The 22,492-nt window shown below is 39.9% G+C and overlaps 2 protein-coding genes across 4 annotated transcripts in view; both read right to left on the bottom strand.

Annotated features, from left to right (window-relative positions):
- Window positions 1-6: 6 nt before the first annotated feature.
- Window positions 7-18,342, bottom strand: inpp5l (inositol polyphosphate-5-phosphatase L). Of its 2 annotated transcripts, none has more exons than XM_020590615.1 (16): window positions 17,541-18,342; window positions 12,480-12,521; window positions 11,594-11,694; window positions 10,959-11,046; window positions 7,560-7,623; window positions 6,891-6,994; window positions 6,587-6,639; window positions 4,894-5,013; window positions 4,510-4,594; window positions 4,313-4,411; window positions 4,153-4,227; window positions 3,775-3,848; window positions 3,574-3,685; window positions 2,479-2,547; window positions 2,329-2,388; window positions 7-1,318 (listed from the first exon to the last, which is right to left on the bottom strand). In XM_020590615.1, exons 1-15 carry the CDS (start codon window positions 17,598-17,600, stop codon window positions 2,347-2,349), a joined length of 1,188 nt encoding a protein of 395 aa, XP_020446271.1. In that variant the 5' UTR covers window positions 17,601-18,342; the 3' UTR covers window positions 7-1,318; window positions 2,329-2,346. The 2 variants fall into 2 exon arrangements, with proteins under 2 accessions (XP_020446271.1, XP_020446273.1); XM_020590617.1 differs by having other exon boundaries at window positions 4,313-4,408; window positions 17,541-18,341.
- Window positions 18,343-19,388: 1,046 nt separating this feature from the next.
- Window positions 19,389-22,492, bottom strand: part of gpat4 (glycerol-3-phosphate acyltransferase 4) — a 14,728-nt gene continuing 11,624 nt past the window's right edge. For both annotated transcript variants that reach the window (XM_020590613.1, XM_020590614.1), the window contains one exon: window positions 19,389-20,987. In XM_020590613.1, coding sequence (XP_020446269.1) covers window positions 20,879-20,987 — 109 coding nt within the window. In that variant the 3' untranslated portion in view covers window positions 19,389-20,878. The remainder of the gene's footprint in view (window positions 20,988-22,492) is intronic.

The raw sequence follows: 22,492 nt of genomic DNA, 5'->3' as shown, positions 1-22,492 counted from the left end.
AGGATTCCATGAAGTCGTAGTGAAGCCATGTGCTCCATTTGCCTTACCTACCATTAGCAGGAAATGTGTGAGGCTACAGTGAGGTATAACTCTTTTGGCAATGAAAAAAGGTCAACACCAGGATGGAACAAATGTTTGTGCAGCACAGATGAAATGAAAAGATAACAATCTCTGTGTGAGGACAACTAAACCTAACCAGCTGAGAACTGCTGGGTTGTAGAATAATGCACTTGGTATAAATGTACAGGTACACAAACAGAAAGTCACAATAAATTCACCAGGATAAATACTGCTGTTGTGTTACAGCATATAATTTAATTCAGCATTCTTAAGCAGACAAAACTGCTGTACTTGGTTCGCTGTTGCTTTAAAATGTTACTGGCCGCTTTGCAGATTGTCTAGTGTCATTTCTACATAGTCACTTTTAAAAACACCATTAACATGAACCAAAATCTGTTCTCTAATTGATTACGTCATGACATCAGGAGACATCAAACATAAAAGTTGCTGTGTGAACATGTGAGCATGAATAAATGCTGTATAAATTGTGTTTTATCTATGTAGGCCATCAAACCAAAAATGGCAACAGCAATATGAGGTAGCAGCATCCTTCTACTGTTCCTCCCTGGTGTTAACATCCTGCTAGTGATAGTAAACAACTTAAAAACAGATAAATACCTGAACTAAAAACAGCATCAAATACAAAATAAAAGCATGCACGTGTAGCCAGTGGGACTGGTGTCCTGTATTTGATACTAAAAATCTCATTTTAAAATACATCATGATAATGCTGATAATATAATAAATCTTTAGCTAAAATGGATTCTGATTAGCTGAGCTCACCTGATAATGTGAATCCTACTGAGTGGAAGCTATCTAGCTAGTCAAATGGCCTGCTTGACTTAAAAGGTTTAGTAAATGACTTAGGGACAATATTGAATGGGTACATTTTGTTGCCTTGGCTGGTGTTTGTCTGACACTGCCTGTAATAAAAGGCATATGCTCAAACAGCTAAAATCATGTTTTGCCTGGTCCGAAGTCACGTACTTAAGTATTTTGGTCCTTTTCCACTATACGGTCTCCAGAGCAGTAATCCTGGGAGTGTGCTCAGCGACACTGACTATACAGGTAAGGGAACTTGAGAGTGAGAAGAACCAGGCTGAGTTCAACACTGGTCGACAGTGTGTGGCAGTGAAAGCAGATGTCAGATGCCACAGCGTAGGCTCACTGATGGGTGGCTGTAGCGGGTATCAGTCAAGCTGATTGCTCTCTGGTACTGACACTGTGGCGGAGCTCCAAGAATGGTGCGGTTATAGACCTGCAGTAGACACACACACATTGGTTTTCATTCCTTGTGGAGACTTTACACTGACTTGCATTAATTTCCTGGAGACTCAGCCTCCACAATATGAGTGATATCAGGTGTGTGCATGTGTGAGCGTGCACACACACACACACACCCAGTGCAGGTGCAGGACACAGTGGGTGTGGTCACAGTATTTTGCTGACAGGGATGATAAAAAGTGTCTAACCTATTATGTGCCGCTATAAATACTAGGTTACATGGCACTAAAGAACTCCTCCATTTAGAAATGAGGCTAGCCAGTCCCATGTGATAAAAGTTAGTGTATGCAACTTTTCTACCGATTTTAAATGTAAGGTGTGAAACGTTATTTACATTAGAAAGTGCTCTTTAAAAACATGCATTGAAAATACAGTGTAAAACTCCCTTTCAGCTAAAATGTAGCCTAAGAAATGCCCAGTTACCAATGTACTAAACAACACAAAAGGAGAAGTGAGCTGAGTGTTGCACCTTTTGTCTCTTGACTGCATTACTCATCATTTTACAGGGTTCTGGAGAAGGACCCTTATAAAAATGCAGCCCATCTTTAAGAAAATAAATTTAAAATGGCAGAAAAACAAAATCATGGCCATAAAAATGCCAATATGCTGTCTGGCACAATATATCTCTCCAGACAACATTCCATGGGGTAATTAATGAGAAGCGGGCACTTAGCATGTAGCTGCAGTGACAGTGGAGAGGATTCAATAGACATAGATCAGTGAAAGGTGCTGATCGCCTGTGCTCCAACTACACTGGACACAAAAGAGCATTTGTGTACCACAGGCACTTCATCTTAGTTCATATCCTGACTCCACGGGGCCCGCCTGGATTATGGCTCTCCAGGGACCAGAGCAAAACGAATGTGATCGCTCTCACACACTTACAGTATTCCCCCCACTCTGATATAACCCCATAGACACATCCAGACATCCATGTGCTGTGCAGCACACACACACACACACACAAACACACATACACATTACCATTGAGGAGGATCCAAGTCAACGGTCATTGGTCTTTAGTGAGAAGAACAAGAAAACAGGCTACAAGAAAACCACAAGAACAACACACCTGAGTTACTCTGCATGGCCATTTGTTTGCCTATACAATGTACATGCTATTTAGACTGTTACCTTATGGTCTCCCATACAGACATTAGGACCAATGGTGTTGTAAACAATGCTCCTCTCACCTTCATGTCTCTGAAAAGAAAGAATTTCTACATCATCTGGACAAATACAAAAGCAAGTAAAATGTGACATTCCATATTTAAGCTTATATCTCTAAGTTCTATGAGTTTAAATATGGCAAATTTATGTCACCTACATGGTCAGGATTTGATAACACAGCAATAGGATCCAACACCAAAACAGTGCATTCAAACCGGAGCCAAGTGAAAAAGTTTTCCACAATTTTGTTACACAATAAAATCAAAAGTATAATGTTAAGAGTAGTCAGTACATGTCGGTAGGTTGGATATAGTTCAACTTTCACTTATAGTGAAATAACAGTTTGATTTTACAGGTCGCCTCATCATACTTTTAGCTCTGCACTTTAATACAAGCACAGTAATGTTTCCTTCGACACAGATCATCAGCCTGTGAGGGCTGTGACTTTTGGGACACAGAACTTTAGTCTCAGTCTCATAAAAACACAGTCTTCTTATCTATGTAACCATTAACAAATTCACCTGGAGACAAAAAAAGCTTTGACGCAACTCATGAAGCTACTGTACCAGAGCTTAATTAGCTAGCTCACTAGAAACAGAAATCTGCTAGTGACATCATTTTTAGAAATACTGTAAGAAGCCTATTTATGTTTGCCACGGTCTTATTTCAAATTCTGTGGTACCAAATGTCCAATAGCTGAATGTGACGCTGCACGTAATGTTAAAGATGTAAAAAAATAAATATATAAAAATTCAGGGCATCAAAGAGGGTCAAAAAGGCTGCTAGCTAACTAACCAAATATAATCTTTGGCTAGCATTTAAGAAAAAAATAACACTAATGTTGTGATGTTGTAATAAACTCTCTCTAAAGCCATGTGACAGTAAAGATTTACACTATTCGATATACATCATAATATAATATCCAAATATCCACAAATGTTAAGAAGTTATGTATGCCTTTTACCAGAGAATATATTCTGAATTTTAGGTGAAAGACAGACTAACACACGCAGGAAGTTATAATTTCAGATGTACATACAGTGATAAGCACCGACTGACCGTGTGGATGAATTCTCGGGCGGTGTGTGACATGAGGATACGATCACACCAGGAAGGGCAGCGAGTGTTCATGTACTGGGTCGGCTTAGTGTACTCCTCACTGTAGGGGTAGCTGACAGCGAGAGAATGTACATTTAAAGGATAACAACAAAACTGGGAGTTCATGCACAGCATGTCTGCAGCAAGTGTTCCAAGTCTCACCTGGGTGGAAACCTGATGTCCTCTTCTCTGACAACATCATGAAAGGCTGTGGCTTCTCTGTCATATTTCAGAAGCTGAGGGGTAGACACATTCATTGATCAGTTCTACAGGAAAGTCATCGCATTAGAAATTTGCATGATGTGTGTACAACTTTCGAACAGGTGAAAAGCCAGTATACTCAAACTGTTTTGTTTACCTCTGAGCTTTGGTAGTTACTGTCATTCATAAAACGTTATTTACACTGATAGGATCTAATCTAAAACCAGTGAAAATTGCTGCTAAGCAGCCTGTTGTTTTATAGGTTATAGTCACAGCACGGAGTTTGTGAGTTTTTGTGTAGCTGGGTTTGATGCAAGTCAAAATTGAGCGTGTTCTCACAGCTCTGCCGTTGTCCTCCCTGAAAACTGCCTGGTGCAGATAGGCAAACAGCTTCTCCTCAATTTGAAGCAGCACCTGCATGTGACGTGAACGCAGGTAAAGTGTAAGCAGCACTAAAAATAAAACATCAGCTGCTGTCTTAACTGACGGCTTTAATCACCTGGTGGTCATTGTCTTTTTCTTCGCAGATGATTTTCTCCACCTCATTACTGTTGTCCTTCTTCACTGTCTGCATATCTGCTGAAGTGCACAGATGCTGCTTGAAGAAACAAACACAGCAAAGGGTCTATGTCAAAATGCCCAGCTGATGCACATCTCATCACCTGGGCTTCAGCAGAAAGGGCGTTAGCTAAATACCTGGACCAGACTAAGTGTGTCCAGACGGAAGTTGAAATCTCCAAAAAGGAAGAAAGGCAGAGGAGTGTAGCAGTTGTCTGATATCCTAGAAGGAAATCAAACTGTCAGGAATTACACAGATGCCTGGGTCTTTTTCTCTTATTCAAACTTACTTTGAGTGTGTACAAATTCACATAAAAAGGTAATATTTTCAAGATAGTTTAACATTTCACTGAAGGGTCCAAAATAATGTGAATACCTGAAATGTTTACAAAATAGTAATGACTGTATGACAGTATCACAAACATATTCCATTCATAGGAGTCATTCAGTCAGGTCTGAAATACTATTTTTGTGTGTTTTCTGTCATGTTGTTGCATGGTTGTGTGCAACTGTAAATCGGACCTGTTGATGACATATCTCAGGGCATTATGACGGTTGGCTGAGTAAACAGAAGGACTGGATTTGCAGGCAATGAGGTTGGAGGCATCGTGGAACAGGTGGACATTGACCAGGTCCAGACCTCTGCAAAGAACACACACGTTTGTTTTCATTCCCTGCTGGCACTTTGCACTGATTTAGATTCATTCCCTGGAGTCTGACCCTAACCCTAAAATCACCCTAACATAATCTCTAACCATTTTGCTAGCCAAAGATTCTATGATTTACAGGGTCCCATGAGGAAGGCCGACAATGTGAGCATATAAATAGGTCTCAGTACCTGGCACATGTGTATACACCCACACGGGGGGAAAAAATGCGGCAGTTGGAGAAAGAAAACAACAACAACAAAAGAGAAGAATCTGATAATATCAATACCAGACATCTGATAGATGAGCACATGTGTTGCCATGTGTGTATGTGTGTGTCCCAACACAGGTGCCACTTTTGAGAAGCCTTCTTATCGGTGGGTTCACTCGTGTTAATGCTGAGTACACAATCCAGCACATTTGTCTTAAGTGTCGAGCATTCACTCCTTTTCTGTGGCTGTCACTGGAAAACAATTAATGTGCATCCAATAAAAGAGCTGTGTTGACTCAGTGTGATGCTGTGGCACACAGATTGTGCGCTCCTTTTATTATTACCCTCAGGTAACAAGATGGCAGAATAATCAGTGACTACAGTTCTCGGCAAGCACAGGCTGTCAAGCAGCACTGTGTGAGTTATCCTGGTTCCTGTCAGAGTTGTGTTTATTTCAACTTCCATTCCGTGGAATCAGAACACACATTATGAAAATGTACTCTTTGCTAACTCAATAAAAGTATGTTTATAGTCCTGTAACATTTGACATATGGTCTGACAAGATACCGGGGCAACATGCTGCACTAGCATTGTGTACATGTGTGTAAAATAACTAAGCATTTTTAGTTGGATACTTTAGTCGCCAAACTAAAGGGATAATGTCATAGTTTTTTGTTAAAATGTGTGCCTGACAAAACAATGATTCTAGTGATGAGAAGAACAAAAGATTTTAGCATGGCGGCTTAGGGACAGCAGAAACAAGCTATAAGCACAACCCTGGCATATTATCATCTTAAAAACTTAATAAGCTATTCTTTTAGCTAACTCTTGTTTATGTACACATCAAGTAGCTACGGAGGAACAAGTGATTTAATTTAGAGTCCCATTTCTGGCGACCTGATGAAGTCCAGTATTTGTTCTCCTTTTTATCTCGGCTTGTGGTCTCCATCAACTCTTGAGAGAAACAATCTGGCTCTTCAGCTTCTAGTTGTCCACTGGCTAGTAGTAATGTAACCTACTATTCAACTGTCACTAACTAACAGTGATGTCATGACTTAACCTGATAACAGGACAAAATGAAAGCAGCTGCTATCGGGTTTGTGACCTCGCTGCAGTCGGTGGACAGACAACACGCAATGTCTGCTGTTATGTTATGTAAGCGTTTCTCCCCCAGTAGTCGCTGATTATTTCTAGCCGAGGTTCCAAAGTCCAAAAATTGGCATTCGGGACAGCCATAGAGGAATGTTTGAAATTTTTTACTTGAAAACAAAACAAAGGTCCACAAACATACAGTGAAACAGAGCTGAATCCAACACCTGAATGGTTTATCAAGGTGAGGTTAGTGTACAGTACATACTGGTTGTGTATGATCCAACGGGTCCTCGTGAAGCCCTTTCTGGACCACTTGAACTGCAACAGAGACAAATTAGAGTGAGGCACTGAACAGCAGTAAGCTGTGTCTTCTGAAGGGCCAAACTGATAATTATTGATCCTTTCACATAATTTGTCTCATCTCCCTGTCAGAGCAGGGAGACAGCCCCTATAGCCCCAGTAGACTCATTTGTCCCAACATCTCACTTTGGCCCACTTTGCCTCACTTTGCCCCCCCCCCCACCCCCCACCCCTTACACACAGATGCACACTCATGCATACATACTCACATCAGGCCAGAAATACTTTGGGAATTTTTCTTTCTCTACTGTGGTGACTTGGTCCAGAGAGCCTGTGTACTTGTTCTGCCCCGACACCACTTTAAAATCCTTAACTGTGACAGGGAGAGGGAGGCAGACAGAGGCGTGACATGTAAAAGAGTGAGAAAACATGCAAAAAGCAATCAATAAACTGGTGTTAACCTCATCAGAGCAGCATACATGATGAGAGGATCTATAAACCATTAGACTATGTTTGGTGAACAACAATCGGTTTGGGCCACACAGCGAGTGGCAGCTCCAGGATGTTTATGGTTCTTCCATAAGCTTTTCGGAGGAGCTTTTTCCCCCCTAACGTGACTAGACTATGCAGCAGCAAAATAACAGCTCCACTTTAAATTCAGGTTGCTTGCAAATATCTGGCCAGTTGGAGTGGCCATTAGACTGTCATACAAAGAGAAATGCCCTGAAAATGAGAAAGATCTTGCCAGTCATTTGCAACATTCCTCTTACTCTGCTGAAGGTATGAGCAATTTATGAGCCTTTATTGTGGTTTATCTTGAGTTCTTAAAGTGTGTCTTTGCAAAGGGAAAAAAAGCTACCGACATCAATCACAGGCTGATGAATAATAAAATGTTAAAAACCAATGTAAATGTCACATGGAATGAGAAATGTTTTTACCATTGAAATCATACTGGTAGACGTTTTTCAGTGTTTTGTGGATGAAGTACATGCTCCCCAAAGCCTGTGGAGAAAAAGTTTGAGAGGGTTAATGAGAGAAATTTTACAGTAGCAGGTAAATGCTTCTGGGTATAAGTTATATTCAAGATCAGTTTCTGTTGCTTCAGCTTTATGGATGCATTATATGAGAGCTGGATGAGGTGCTGCCACTTGGCCGTTGAGCCGTTTTTTTTTTCCAGTGGCCACTAGTAGTATTGCGATGACAAGTCCCCCTGTGGCCGAAGGAGCATTTCCTATAGAGACTACCAGCGTGGTGGGGTTAGTGGGTGCAGCACTAATGTGCGCGTACAGTGATCTGCACAAAGCCGAAGCAAACCTGAAATCTAAAAAACTTTTCTGCCTCATTTACCAGGTGAGCAATTTTCATTCAAGTGGCTGGCCACCATCTTTGAATCTAGCATCATCTAGCTCCTGTATTACTTCCATGGTTTCAATCCAATAGAGCAAGGAAAGTCATACTAAAATAGAATACTACTTTTACAGTTTTTGCACACACCCTACTTTAGGACAAATAGCACAAGAAGAAGACCAAAGATAAAGATAAATTTTGGCTTGTTTAGTCCAGCAAAAACAACAGACACCAGTCCAAACATCTAATCTGAAATGCCATCTGTGCATTTCCAGTCTGGTACAACTACAGTCTGCCTGAACATATTTCCATTTTCAGCACCTCAACTTTATATGTCATAAAAGTATTAAGATATTTCAATACTTTTATTTGAAAGTATATTTTAAATTACACAACAGAGCTATGCCCAACCCATTTAGAGTGGCTTTTTTTTTTTTAGCAGCGAGCCACCACAAAACTAAAACAAATATGGTGACAAAAGCTGAGGAAATCCTCTCTACCACTGAGATGCTCATGCGAGCTGAACTGTGAGCCTTGTATTGAACAATAAAGTACAACACAATATACTGTTTCTCTCCCAAAGACACAAGAAACTTTAAAAAAACAAATGTAGAAAGTGAACACATAACTGCGCAACACATCCATACACCCTGCCCCTCGTACACACACTTCAGCACCCAATCATCCCTGACATGGGGCTGACAATTTTTAATGTACTAACTGCCTGCTCCACTGATCTGATTAATCATGCCCTGTGAGATCAATAAAGCCAGAAAATTAAAACAATTTAAAAAGTATTAAGCAGTAGGCCTGCTGTCTGCCAACTCTGCCGCTGTGACTGAGGGCCGAAGAAAAATCAGCCGGTGCTCAGAGGGCTCGGGGCGTGACGGACCGCTGTGCAAACACCCCCTCCTCATCCAGCCGAAGCATGAGAGATCTGTCCCTAAAGAGATCATTTATCTTCAGTGCCAAAGTCGTCCTCATTTAATATAATGGAAGTGTCTCCATGGTTGGGTCCAGTGAGCAGCAGTTAGTGACCAACTCATCCAAACTAAGGGGACAAGATCGGGTTTAGGGCATGTCATGTTACAAAGGGCATTTTAAATAAATAAATGCTCACTGAAGAATGCTTCTATGGAGCAAGTTAAAATCATTTGTAGGGCAGAACTGTAGGAATTACAAAGACTATTTTCTGATAATCAGCTCAAAATTTCTTAATTTGGCCAAGTGTGTTGGATCAGTAATAGTGCTATGTTTAAAAACAGTACACACACACACATACACACACATACACACACACTCCCATCCACATACTCTCCCAAACACCTATCTTCATCAATCAGTTTTGTGCACAGTTTAATAAAAAAAATATTGACTTACAAGTGATTTTTTATCAAAACACCATTTGTACTGGAAATGCATGCAAGTCTGGCCCTTCTACTCCTGCAACCCGTCTGAAAGGAGAACCCCCCAAACTCTCTCTTGGCCATATAACTGATGATCCGCAGCCAAGGGGAAACAAATTGAAAATCAATGCGCGTTGCACTGACAAAATGAGAGTGAGGCATTAGGAGGGGTGGGGAGGCTGCAACCCTCTCAGGCCAAAGAGTGGATGCTGTGAGCACTTGAGCGCAGGGTAAACTTAGTCCCAGCTGTCTGCCACACCACCCCACACTTTATTTATTGTGTACAAACAAGCTGGGATCAATAGTTTTAATCTAGAGTTAAATGTATTGACTTTGGCCTGTCTCCCCCACACCTGGCCATTGACTTTCCCTGTTTGACTTGATGCACCTTCAGTCTGCAGTTGCAGCCATTGACCCCTACTGTCAGATGTCCAGTGTGAGGGTATCACCTGGGAGGAGTAAGGGTTAATAGTTTAAGAAATACTCAGCCACTTCATTCAGCTGTGGAGATGCTATTCCCGGCCAGGGTAGAATTGTCAGAGAAAGTAATGCAGACAAACTTGTTATGAGCAATTATATTCACAATTCAGTTCCAAGAAATAGACTGAAAACTTGCTGTGTGAGGTCACTAAACAGCACATGTGCAGACTGAGGCTAAGTCACTGCTCCAGCAGCTCTGTAATGCTACTTCAGTAGTATGAAGTGCACTACCTCAGACTCTCAGTTCAACAATAGATGGCAATAAGAAAAGTAGGTAGTGGCATGACTGACTCACCTAACCTGACTTTAATCTCCTCTGTCAGAGCCTATACTGTGTAACTACTACAGTACAACATTACTTCATACTATATCTTTGAGATCTATGTCTTATGTACAGTGTATAAGGCTGTGGTTTTGCACACTTCTAAGATCGTGCAGAGAACCTTGATGTAGGAAACTCTACCCATAAACATAATCATACACACATATAGAGAAAAAAAAATCTGATTATAAGGAAAACAATTCTCCACACCTGTTAAAGTTTGTTCTAATGGTTTAACGTTTCAGTTTTTTTCTCTAATTCCCAGTTTCTTGATCTTCATCAGGAATTGAACCAAACCATCCCATGAGAATCGCTGTGTTTATTCTAATAAGCACTCGATTCAAAAGTCATTCTGCTTTTATATCTTATTTTGCAAACAAAAATACAGTATGTACAAACCTAATCCATCTTAATCAGCCTCTTTGTAGCAGTCACATGTTGTCAGTTCTGTTCTCATATTGATACCATACCTTTAAATTGATTAAATGCACAAAAATGTTAGACTTTAATAATCTTTGACATGACGTAAAATGCTGGCTGCTTTCTATTCTAAAACCTGTGTTCCACTGTTGGCTGTGAGAAGAGAATATTTTCATTTTCTGATGCTCCACTGAGGACTACAAACTCTGGCTTATATTAAACTCATTACCAGCTACAAACTACTGCTCTTCATTCAACAGCAAAGTACACAGGCCACCTCAGAGCACTAACATGGAGGACGACGCCATCTAGTGGACGCATGTGTGAATTACTGTGACTAAGAAAGTTTTTGTGCCTCTTACCGTGAAGCTGTCTTCTGCTTGGAACTGGCTGTCAACATAGATGCACACCCTGTCATAGTCTCTCATTTCCTCACTGGACTTAATGCTCCTGGAAATAAAGGACCACAGCAGCTGAATCATGAGACAGCAGAACAAAAAAGCTTGTTTTTTTTTGTTTTTTTTTCAAAACAGAGTGCAGAGACTGCACAATTAATTTATAAGTTCATGGACAGAAAATATAACTGATTGATAGTTTTTAAATATTTTTTAAGCACAATTGCCAAACTTCAGCAGTTCTAACTTCTCAAATGTGAACATTTTCTGGTTTTCATAATCTTCTCTGACTGTAAACAGACAATCTCTATGTTTTGAACTGCAGTTTGGACAAAACAAGCTATTTTGGGGTTTGGAAAATTGTAATGCCCACCCCCATTCTGGCAAAATACAGATTTGATCAAATGATGAATTAGTTAATGAAGAAACAGATTTTTCCATAATGCAAAACAGCTAGTTGCCATGCTACTTTGATGTGAGAAATATATAAATAGACGATACATTCTTTGTAAATGCCAATAATAAAATCAAATGCATGGTGAAAGAATAACTAGTAACTTTAGAGGGAAACCTGGATTACACGAGTAGCACATTAGTCCTACCAGATGAAGTTTTCTGCATGGCCCATATTGAGCATATAGTCCTTTCCTCCCACCTCCTGGAAGTGCAGGGCGATGAACTGCGGCTTGTATCTATGGATAGTCTGTAACAATGCAAAGCAAACAGGCCTCAGTCTACAGCATTTCGTGAAGCAGGTCAACATTTTGTGTTACAGGACGAAGTTAAGGATCGATTAGAGGTCATGTCAAGGTTTTCTGCTAATGAAGTTCAGTGCTGAGCCTGATATGTTATCAGTTATCAGCAGTGTACATTTTCCACATTTCTCTCATTTTTTACAAACCTCCAACTAAAAATGAAGGGCAATATGTGTACTTCTCCAAATACTGTATAAACAGGTTCAACAGGTAATAGAAACAGAAGAATGTTTCTACAGAAACATTTTTTGAAGCATGTATAGATTATATTTGCCGTTTTACCACGGATCAGGTACACTCTACTTATACATGCATTTCATGTGTAGCCAGTATTCCTTCATTGTGTACTACTTGTGAGAAATTTGGACATAGTTTCCCCTTCTCCAAGGTGTTTCTGTAGGTTCCACTGCGCTCTTTTTGTAACCAGGTGTTTCCAATCCACAAGTGAACACGCACTCAATACAGACACACGCACAAGCCTCACCTGGGGTACACGTGAGATAGATGCTACATGATGGACATGCTACCCTTTTGGTCTATGCCACTGTGTGCGTGACGTGTACTGCCGTGCCTCCAAGTCTGATTGGCACAGAATCGGAAATCTGTGATCGGCCGGTCCCTGGTCAAGGCTGATCACTCTGAAACCAGCCATTTCCGATCTCTGCCAATCGATCAATGCATCTCAATTTAAAAGTGGGAATTATTAATGCAAGACCCAGGAGGCCAAACCTACCTTATACAGTTCTTGTAACCAAACACTTTGAATTTCATCCACCTGTAAAATGACAAAGAGAAAAATCAAAGGCATGCAAACTTTCTGGAAGAAATAGTCTAAAATACTAAACCTGCATCCTCCGATTCTTATGGCCACTTGGAGGTAAACAAAGATTGTTATGAATAATGTTAATAATATTAGCAAACAGCTGGCTTTTTACACATCCAGCATGAGAAAGGGCAACAACAGCATTCATCTGGATTCCCATTTATTTAATCTCCTTTAGCTGTTTGTTCTCTACCAATTTTTGTAGATACACCGCATTCACCTGCTGTAGTGCCTTAGGGAACCCATGATGAAATATCACTTATCAGATGGTTGAAATGGCTAGCCTCTGCAAGCGGTACAGTACAAATGCAAACTTGACTAAACAGACTGAAAGACTGACAATTCAACTGTAAAAAACTCATAATGGGTCCAAAAGGCAATTTCAAATAATCTGACAGGATGGATGTTCAAGAATGTCTGGGCACCACTGCCGTACTACACACAGCCATACAAACTGTACAATCTATGGTGTAAACTCTTGTAACTGTACCCAAAGCATTTTAGCTCACAAGCTAACACCTAACAAAGTTGTCAAGCTAGCGACAGAGACACCATGCTTCAATATAACACAGTCTTCATCTTCAGGTGCATGTCTGTTGAGGTATTAAATCTATTGACCAGAGCAATATCAGAGAAATACTTCACACTTGGTCTTCATTACCTTTTAGAGGCACATGTTATACTTCTTTACTGAACTACATTATTTGATAAGTTCAGTTACTTTTCAGAAATAGATTAATGACATAAAACACAATACAAGAGCACTCAGAGAGCGCATGTACCTCTGCTAAGGCACAACATTCGCTCAGCAAATGGGTCCCTTGTGAAAAATGAGATCCAGAAACACAAAATGTATCCTAAACCTCTTGATCAGGATCAGCTCTGAATCATCTTTAGGGTATGTAGGGTACTGTGCATCTTACCGGAACAGTTCAGAGTTCTATCTTCATTACAGGCCAAGTTATGGCAGAAAAAATGCATTCAATGGGTTTTTTTTAATGTTAACTTTAAATGGCTGTCAGATCCAGGATCCGGGTCTGATCCCGATTAAATGTGATCTGGTGATAGACATTGCCACCCTACATATGTGTCAAATTTCAAACAAAAAATGATTTTGATATCGTTTAACAGAGATATTAAATTTATTATTATTCTGGCCCATGTTAATGATGGTAATTTGTTTCGTTATTTTTTGTGACTTTGACCTTGATGTTTTTCAGCCAAAACCTGCTCACTTCTAGGGCTGGTCCCCACCAATGTCTGTACCATGTATATGCTGGTGATCAATCCAGCTGTTTTGTCTGTAATCCTCATAAGCAACACACACACACACACGAAACCAAAAACATAACCTCCATGGCGGGGGGTAATAATCGATAAGACTTTATTGATCCTCGATAGGAAATTCACAAGCCACCTAGAAGTATGTAAAGTACTTCAAATTACAAGTATATAAAGTAGTTAACATTAGCTCCAAGTGATGTACACAATAATGAATCAATAATTGTAATCCAATGATATAATATATATTAATGTGAAACGTGTGAATAATGAGCACTTTTACTTTTGGTACTTTAAGTAGGTTTTCACAATAATACTTTCCTCCCTTTACTTAAATAGCATTCTGAATGCAGAACTTTTACTTACCAGAGTAGTTGTACACTTTTACTCTGGGTACTTCTTCCCCACTGTCTCTTATCTCTTCCTACAATATTGCCATGCTACTGTTGCTTCAAAATGACTCAGCACTACTATGAGAAATGAAACATTTCTGATGGTATGCTACATAAAAGTATTTTGTTCTGAAATTAAATAAGCTTAATACATTTCAGATTCTCATAACAGAAAATTATCCCTCGTTCTAAAACTGGCTTCTCTGGCTTTTTTTAGTAGCCATTTGCAGGACGACTGGCCCTTAAATTTAACTGTGGCATTTGTAAATGTCATTTCTTACACACCTGCCTCAGATTTTGCACAGCAGTGCAGCCACAGAGCCATATACAATCTCCTGCAAAGCTAGGTGCAGTCATGCCACCTGAGAAGTGGCTTTGCATAGTGTATTTGCATGGCAGTGTGACAGGAGAGGCTGCAGCTCAGTCACTGTACCTCAAGGACTCCTCTTACATCATTCTGGCTACTAACACAGACTGTATGATCTAGTGGGCATGAACACCTTTGGCTCTCTCCACCTGAAACATTAACTTTTGACATTCACATTTCAGCTCTGTGTCAGGCAAGTCCTACGACAGGTTTCACACAGCAGCACTGTTCCAAAGAAACTGTTAGCTATTATGAACGCGGTGATTAGCTTAGGCCTTCGATCTTTCAGGCTGTCTTGATAATTCTCAGAAAAATTAGTTAAAATGCGTCTTTAGCAAAAGTGTCTAAATATAAGACTCTTGGTATTTGGAATTTAAAGCAAAAGAGTGACAAACATATTTCTGAACATTTAAAAATTAATAAAAGACAGCTGCATATGATTTAAATTGTGACCTATTTAAATTAAAGACGTATAATGTCGGGCTGATTTGGTGGAACAGCAAAACAGGCAGTAATTTTTCTGTTGAAACAATACTCTTATAGGCCAATTCTTTTCTTCTGAGACATGTTTATAACCTAGTTTACCAACAAGTTTAAGCTTCTCTCATCAGTTAACCACAGCGCACATTGTTACTGTGCGTTTGAAGTGTGCCAGCTTGCACTGTGAATGATTCCTCTTATTTATAATTCCTTATCGAAATGTTTCCCTGTGCATTTTTGTTAGCTTCCTAGTCCTGTTCAGATGGGTGCACATCACAGAAACAGTTGGTAAACGGCTGTGTGTTGCACTTTAACAGAGATGGGTGAACAAAGCAGACCGACATAACATTAGACCATGCAAAACCAGCCACATCACTGACAGTCTTTCTCTTGTAAACTATTATCACAATGTTTTAAAACACTTCTAATGAAATACATATCTCACTTTTATGTGGATTGTCCTAGTGAGTTTTGTTGTCCTTTTCTCCTCACTGTGCAATTTGCTATAGATCTGACCTTAATGTACATCCATGCGTCAGATAGTGTCACCGGTGAAGTGGGTACCGCGTTGAGCAAATTGTCAATTGGCACATCAAAATGAGGGGAAGACGATGACAAACTGCTGGCTTGGGCTACCTTTTCATGTAATGTAATATGCAGACTGAAAAAGAAAATTCACATATACACACACACATATATATACATATATAATCTTCTGGAAATCTCTGTCCAGACGAGTGCAGTCTTCGGAACAGCTAAGATACTGTGCAGGACTCTCAAGCTCCCAGGCCTCTGGATGTGACCCGAGATAGAAGGAAGGAATAAGACTGCTCCAAAGTGGGCTGAGTGGGGATTTATTTATATATATATATATTTGACTAAATGACTCAACTATTTGGAGGCAGCCCTAATAGTCTCCAGGATACTGCTATAGTGTGCTGTAGCAATGTTACTGGTGGAGACTGTCTTACTGGCTGCTCTGACAAGGCACTTGGTGAACACAGTAAACCAACAGTATTCATCCTGCAATGGTGCTTAACGACTTGCTCTTATCCCAGTACTGGGTGAACATTTAGGAGTGTTTGTTTATAGAAATGGGAGGGCCTAAGCAAGTAGGAAAGGTTAAGATATTAATCTGTTTACATATCTTCCACAAAAGGATCTATTGTGTTGTCACTGGATCTGGATCTGGCAACCGGAAAGATGGTACCCGAGCCAAATTTCCATGAATGTGAAAGTCCTCCTCCCCCAGGGAAAGTCTAAATGTTTTGTCAAGCCAGACTCGGCCAAAACTAAAAGCCACTGGACATTTAGCCAAGTGTTTAAAATAGTTTATATTGCCTCTTACTAAAACTAGCCATAAGACCAGCTTATAAAGTATAACATACATATAGTGACACCACTGGAGCTGTAAATACTATGAGGTACAACAATGATACTGTAAACTTACTACTGAGTAATTCAGATCCTCCCTGTACAAACATAATCACCTGTGACTTTTACCAAGCATTTACTGTACATGGTGGAGTGGCCAATTGTGAAAAGTGATGATGATCCTAATCATTTCTATAGCCTAAGAAATGTGAGGGGAGCCTGACAGACCCATGTAGGGGAACAGCTGAGCAAATACTGAATGACATGAAATGTTAGGGGACTATAAGACATGAAAACTGAAGTCCTGTGGTGTAAATAGAGTCAAAGCTTGTGGCCAATGTGTGAGGACCGGCATTAAACCAAAATCTGTGGACTGGAAGATTTTGTGATTTTTATTTAAAATGTTTTAAACATTTATTTAACCAGGAAACCTCTTTGAGGCCATAGCCAAAACACGTCACGGAAACACAAACACATTTCCCCATCATTTTAATTACATTCACTATGTATAGTCTATTTTATTCAATATTAATACAAATCCATTGATAATAGGTTTTTATTTTAACACTTAACATATAGAGGGATTTGGTCTCATCGAGTCGAATATAAACGTTGTGTTGATATGTCTAAATCTGTTGTTTGATGGATAATAATAGTTTTTCAATGGTGACCCTTCAGTGTCACAGACCGGGTCGACCCGGGATGGAGCCAGGTCACGTGAGGCGGGAACATCCCACAGGTGATAGAAGATCAACTTCTTGGCTTTTGTTTTTTAAATGACGGAGGTTGAACACTGAACACATGCTACTGACAGCTGACAAAAACACGACCGAGTAGACCTACAGAGTGGTGGCCTATTACAAACAGAGAGTCAAAGGTAACGTCCAACACAGCATTAACAGTAACGTAAAGCGCGTGAAGACTTTAACGCGTCCTTACCTAAATGTATGCTAGCAACCGAGGAAATTGGGTACACCCAACTAATTATTTCTCTGTCGGCCTAACAGCATTAAGAATAATCCTCAGCCAACACTACAGTCTGGTGTAGTTTTAACTGTACTCTTACTGTGTACTTACATTGTCAAAGAGTGAGCCGACATTTGCGGTGACAAGCAGCACATCAGTGAACGTTTCCATGTTAAGGATTCACCTTCACCAGTAGCCCGAGAAAACTCCGCAGCGTCGCCAAATGACGGGTGTCCAGGCCTCACAGCTACTCTCCAGCAGCGTATAAAGGCTTAATGTGTGTGCCCAAATCGCGACTACAGGCGCTCAAAATGCACCAGCATCTCACTGGTGATACTGGGTTGCTTCTGGTCCAACTCGTGTGCTGATGGCGGGCTGTTGTCTCAGGTCGTCAGCATGTGCCGCAGTGGCGCTCATAGCCATAGTCGAGCCGTGGAGCGTTGAGTTTGTTAAGTAGCCCACATGAGTGGATTTCCGCCTCCCCAGTTGGACTTGCGACTTCTTAACGGACTAAACCAGTCCGGACGGCGCACCTGCGGCTGCCCTTACAAACGCCACAATAACTGCAGTAACTTGTTAGACTGTTGTGTTATGAACTCCGGTGCTCCGCCCATCTCCTGTGTGCCTGCCATTTCGTCTTCCTTGTTATGTCTACTTTGTAACTGCTGGAGAACATCGTGGCCGTCGCTTCCAAATTTAAACTCATCTCAAAATAATTTCGCCACCACAACTTAAATGCATGTGCTATGTCGAGTACAATACTACAATAATATCATATGTCGAAATACCACAGCGCACAACTAAAAATACCCCCCATGCAACATACTCATTCTGTGTACTCTCAACAGGAAATCACTAACTTTCTTTCTGTGAAACTTGAAACGAAAGTCGTTTTACTGATGACACTTCACATTTGCTTTAACTGCCCCCTCCCTAACTGATTTAAAGCTAGGAAGCCTTAAAATTATATAACTGATTGCATCTTTATCTGTGACTTTGCCTTATGTGTATGATCATCACCTCAGATTCATCACTAATCACTTGTGCTATCTTTATCTGCATTACGACAGTCCATGTACTGCTCTGGTGTAAAGTCTTGCACCAACAGAGGTGAGGATCAGTGGATCTAATTTTGTTTGCACAGGCTACAGTTAAGTCATTTTCTCTGCCTCTTACAGTCATCACAATGTCAGAGTAACCACAGTATTTTACAGTGCAGTGGACCACAGAGCTGTGAAACTTGTATTTGGAGTAGATGGATCGGTGCCATCTCCACATTAGGGTAAAACAAAGATTGCTGGGGGCCTAAATTTGGCTCTCCATAGTGCTGTTAGTGAGCTGTTCAGCTATGGTGCAGTTTACACAGCCAACCTTTTAGCTAAACCCCTTTCTTCTGACTAATCCGTTGAGCACGGTGTACTTTATTGACCAACGTCAACAGATCCATTTGAAACTACTGCGGCAGACATGCAAAGGAATGCTGCCATCACCGTTTGGAAACAGTTTAAGGGGTAACCTCTGAAAGGAGACTGGGGCACTTGATTCCAGAGGAGAGAGCTGGGTTTTGGGTGAAGCAAAAGAATCAACAGTACACATTCACAGAGATCTAAGTGAGACCAGATCCTGCATACACAATCAGTTGGGGAATAAATGCTGAATGTATGTTCAAAAGACAGCTCTTGGCCTTCACACCCAACTGTGTTATTGTAACTTGGTGCTCACTGGACAATAAATCAGGAAATGTTACCAGAGTACAGGCTTGTCTGCCAAGAATAGCACAGAAAAGCAAGAGCTAATTAAGGCAGTGCTGTTTGGAGCAAGAACATTGTATTCTAATAAATCATGAATACTTTTTTTTTCTAGTTTAAAAAACGCTATTGAGATGAGGCTTAAAAAGAAGTTCTAAACACAAAATAACACATTACATAATATTATACTTGTAGCTTCTTTAAAAAAAAATAGGTAATTTGAAGGTAATGGTTTGTGTTGTAGTCTACAGTTTCATCAATTGCATCTATGAACTGCATATATCCTATGTAATATCCATGTTGACCTGCAGCCACATTATCAGGCTTATAGTTCCCATATGCTTCTGTAAGAACAAGTTAGAAACCCTCTGTACCTGCATCAGAGGAAAACAAACATTATCGGCAGAGTGAGAAGCACAATTAAAGCCCTGAAGACAAAGGTTGTCATATTTTTTAACATTTACTTTGATGAACATCTGTGATGCAACCTAAATAACTTTCACTGACAACAGTAAACTAGAGGGATGAAAACCTCATGGAGAAACTCCTGAGGCTTTCCACCGTGATCCCCAACTCCAGCCCAACAGGGAGTCCAAGCAACAGCTGCAATCTGTCCCTCCTCAAACATTCCTTTAAGTGGCTGCCAAGTAGGACAAGGATAATTGATGGGAGGGTCAATAGCTTTTAGTTCACTTAAATTAAGCACGATGGTCACTGCACAAACAGAAAGCTAGTGAAATTATGATGCCAGTCAGGAACTGTATTAGCACAACTATGTTTCAGGTAGCTGTCATCATGACTGTTTTAGTCAGGAGACCATTTGTGATGTCATCATCCAGCATCATTACTTTTGTGATATGAGTTTAAAGGAGAAATGCTAAAACCAGAACTCCAGTTAGGCTGTATTATTTGTTGGAAAAGGAATACATGCACAAAAACATACACCTCCATGGAAGTAAATGTGGGTATAGTTTTTCCACTTCATAATGTGAGAATTTACACATTCCGTGGAAAAAAAACAGACAACATATCAAGAGCTCATCTGCACGGTAACGTCTACAGTGACCACATATACAGTATGTTGATACAAATCAATGTAAAACATAAAGCTTAAATACAGGGTTTTTTCTCTCTCTCTTTTGGAAAAAGCCCATAAAAATATCTGAAATGTAACAAAATCTGGCAGTGTGTCCTAAATTCTGATGCAAAACCCCAACTCAGTGACAGGTTTTAGCTTTTAAACAAACTCATTTTTATGTACAATTACCGTTTTCTAACTCCCAGGTATAAGCTGGCCTGTAACACTAGCACAGGGTGATTAAAAACAGGATTGTAAAATAAAAATTAAAAAGCTGACACTATTGAACAGACAGGAACTAAATTATAGATAATTTAAGTTTGCCTCAAAAGGCTGCCACCGAAGACAATGCTCTTTTTCAGCGCACATCTTTTTCATTTCTAGTGCAAGCAAGGCTTCAGTCAAGCTATTCCAACAAAGCTCAGCAGACCCAGAATGACCCATAAAAGCGATGCAAACTGAGCGTGCCAGGCTGAGGCAGTGACTAAGGAAGCCAAATGGACTATTGTTGACATCAGAAAGGGGAATTTTCCCGTCCAGGAGCTCCAACAGAGAGGTAGCCCCGCTGACTGTTAGTGGTGCCCAAGTGGGTGTCTGAGCCAGTCCACCTCCACACAGGTCCCTCAGGAGCGACTGCGGTCTTCTTGGGTGCCCACTAGCATTTTACTGTATAGCTTCTGCTGCTCTTCTTTAAATGTATCTTTTACCTTTGCTCGCTTCAATCCTCCATCCCTACAGAAGAGGTGGGAAATTAGTGTCAGCAATTATTGATGTATTGGAAAGTTATGTACTTCACCCATGTACTATTGCTGATTAGGTTCTATCAAAACAATGAACCGCAGACCAAATACATCACAAACTTGATACGTACTATATACACTGACACCCATGTACTATCCCATACAATCCACTTTGACAATCTTTTTCTAAACATCAACTATGTAGTGTTTATTTTATATTTTACAAATGATGTCCAATCCTAGTGGTTAGTTATGATGCTGTAGTTGGTGGAGTTACATTACCAGGGTTCCTGCAGATCCTTAAACAGTTTAAAAGTATTAAATTTGATTATAAAAATTTAAGGTCTGAAAAAGTTTTTATTTTTCATGAGATGTCTTAAATTTTAAAATGAGATATGTCTGAATACTTTATCAAATGTGTCTATATTACTGTATAGACCTAGCTATATAATTTCCTATTACTAATTTTTGTGGATTTACATGCTATGTCTTGCATTCAAGCAACTTATATGTTCACCATCTCCCACATTTTCTTCAAATGGAAAAAAGCAGCAGTAGTTAGTAAGATGGGCAGGTGCAAATTAAGGCAAAATAATCACAAAATTTAAATATCTGTCTATAAAAGTATCAACAAAAACTGAACATTATAACTATTATGAGGTAGGGTTTCTGTAGAACTTCTGCATTACACTTTATTCATTTCTGTTAAGTGGACCGACTAAATTGGTAAGTGGATGCATGTAATGCAGATGTTCATAAACATGTTTGTGATTATGCTTGTTTGTTGACCTGGAAGTTAATGAAACAATACACGCTGTCCTTTCTATTAACTAAACTCTATTGTCACGCCCACAGAAAGTACAGTCACACCAGTACTATTTATTATTCATACATGGGCTACATGTATTTCACTTTATTTGAATGAAAAACAGTTGCACGTGCATGAGTGACTATTCTGCTGTGGAAAATTGTATTCTGTTTAGGTCTTAAAAAGACTGAAATTTGATTTTAAAAAGTGTGCAGCAGCCCTGATTAAACTACCCATGCCTCTTTGCTTCACTGTTTGATTTGTCTGTGCAGACAAGCAACAGGTATACCTGATAATGTTACCAATGGTGTTGACTGATGTAAGTGCAGTAACATGCACACTAAACATGATGCACACAAAAAGAATGCAGCCGTCATTATTAGACACAAATGTGACTGACTAGTCACAATGTGAACTGTAAAAACAAGGTGGTTCTAATGTTTTATTGACCACATCTCTCAGTGCTGGGCTCAAGATATTACAATATTGGACTGAATTAAAATACAGTTTTGACATTATTACTTTGCATTATTAAAATAAACATAAGTCCCAACTTGCATCCCATAGTAACATCATATTCTGCTTTACGCTCAGAGAGTTTAAAAATTAATTGCACAATGGTGGTTGTTGTATGAGCTTGTCATAAGTTCTCGAAATACAGGAAAGGAATCATTTGACATTGCACCACT

This window comes from Monopterus albus, unplaced genomic scaffold (genome assembly GCF_001952655.1).
Source record: "Monopterus albus unplaced genomic scaffold, M_albus_1.0 scaffold12.1, whole genome shotgun sequence".
In the NCBI taxonomy this organism is placed as follows: domain Eukaryota; kingdom Metazoa; phylum Chordata; class Actinopteri; order Synbranchiformes; family Synbranchidae; genus Monopterus; species Monopterus albus.
This window is presented reverse-complemented; position numbering and strand designations above follow the sequence as displayed.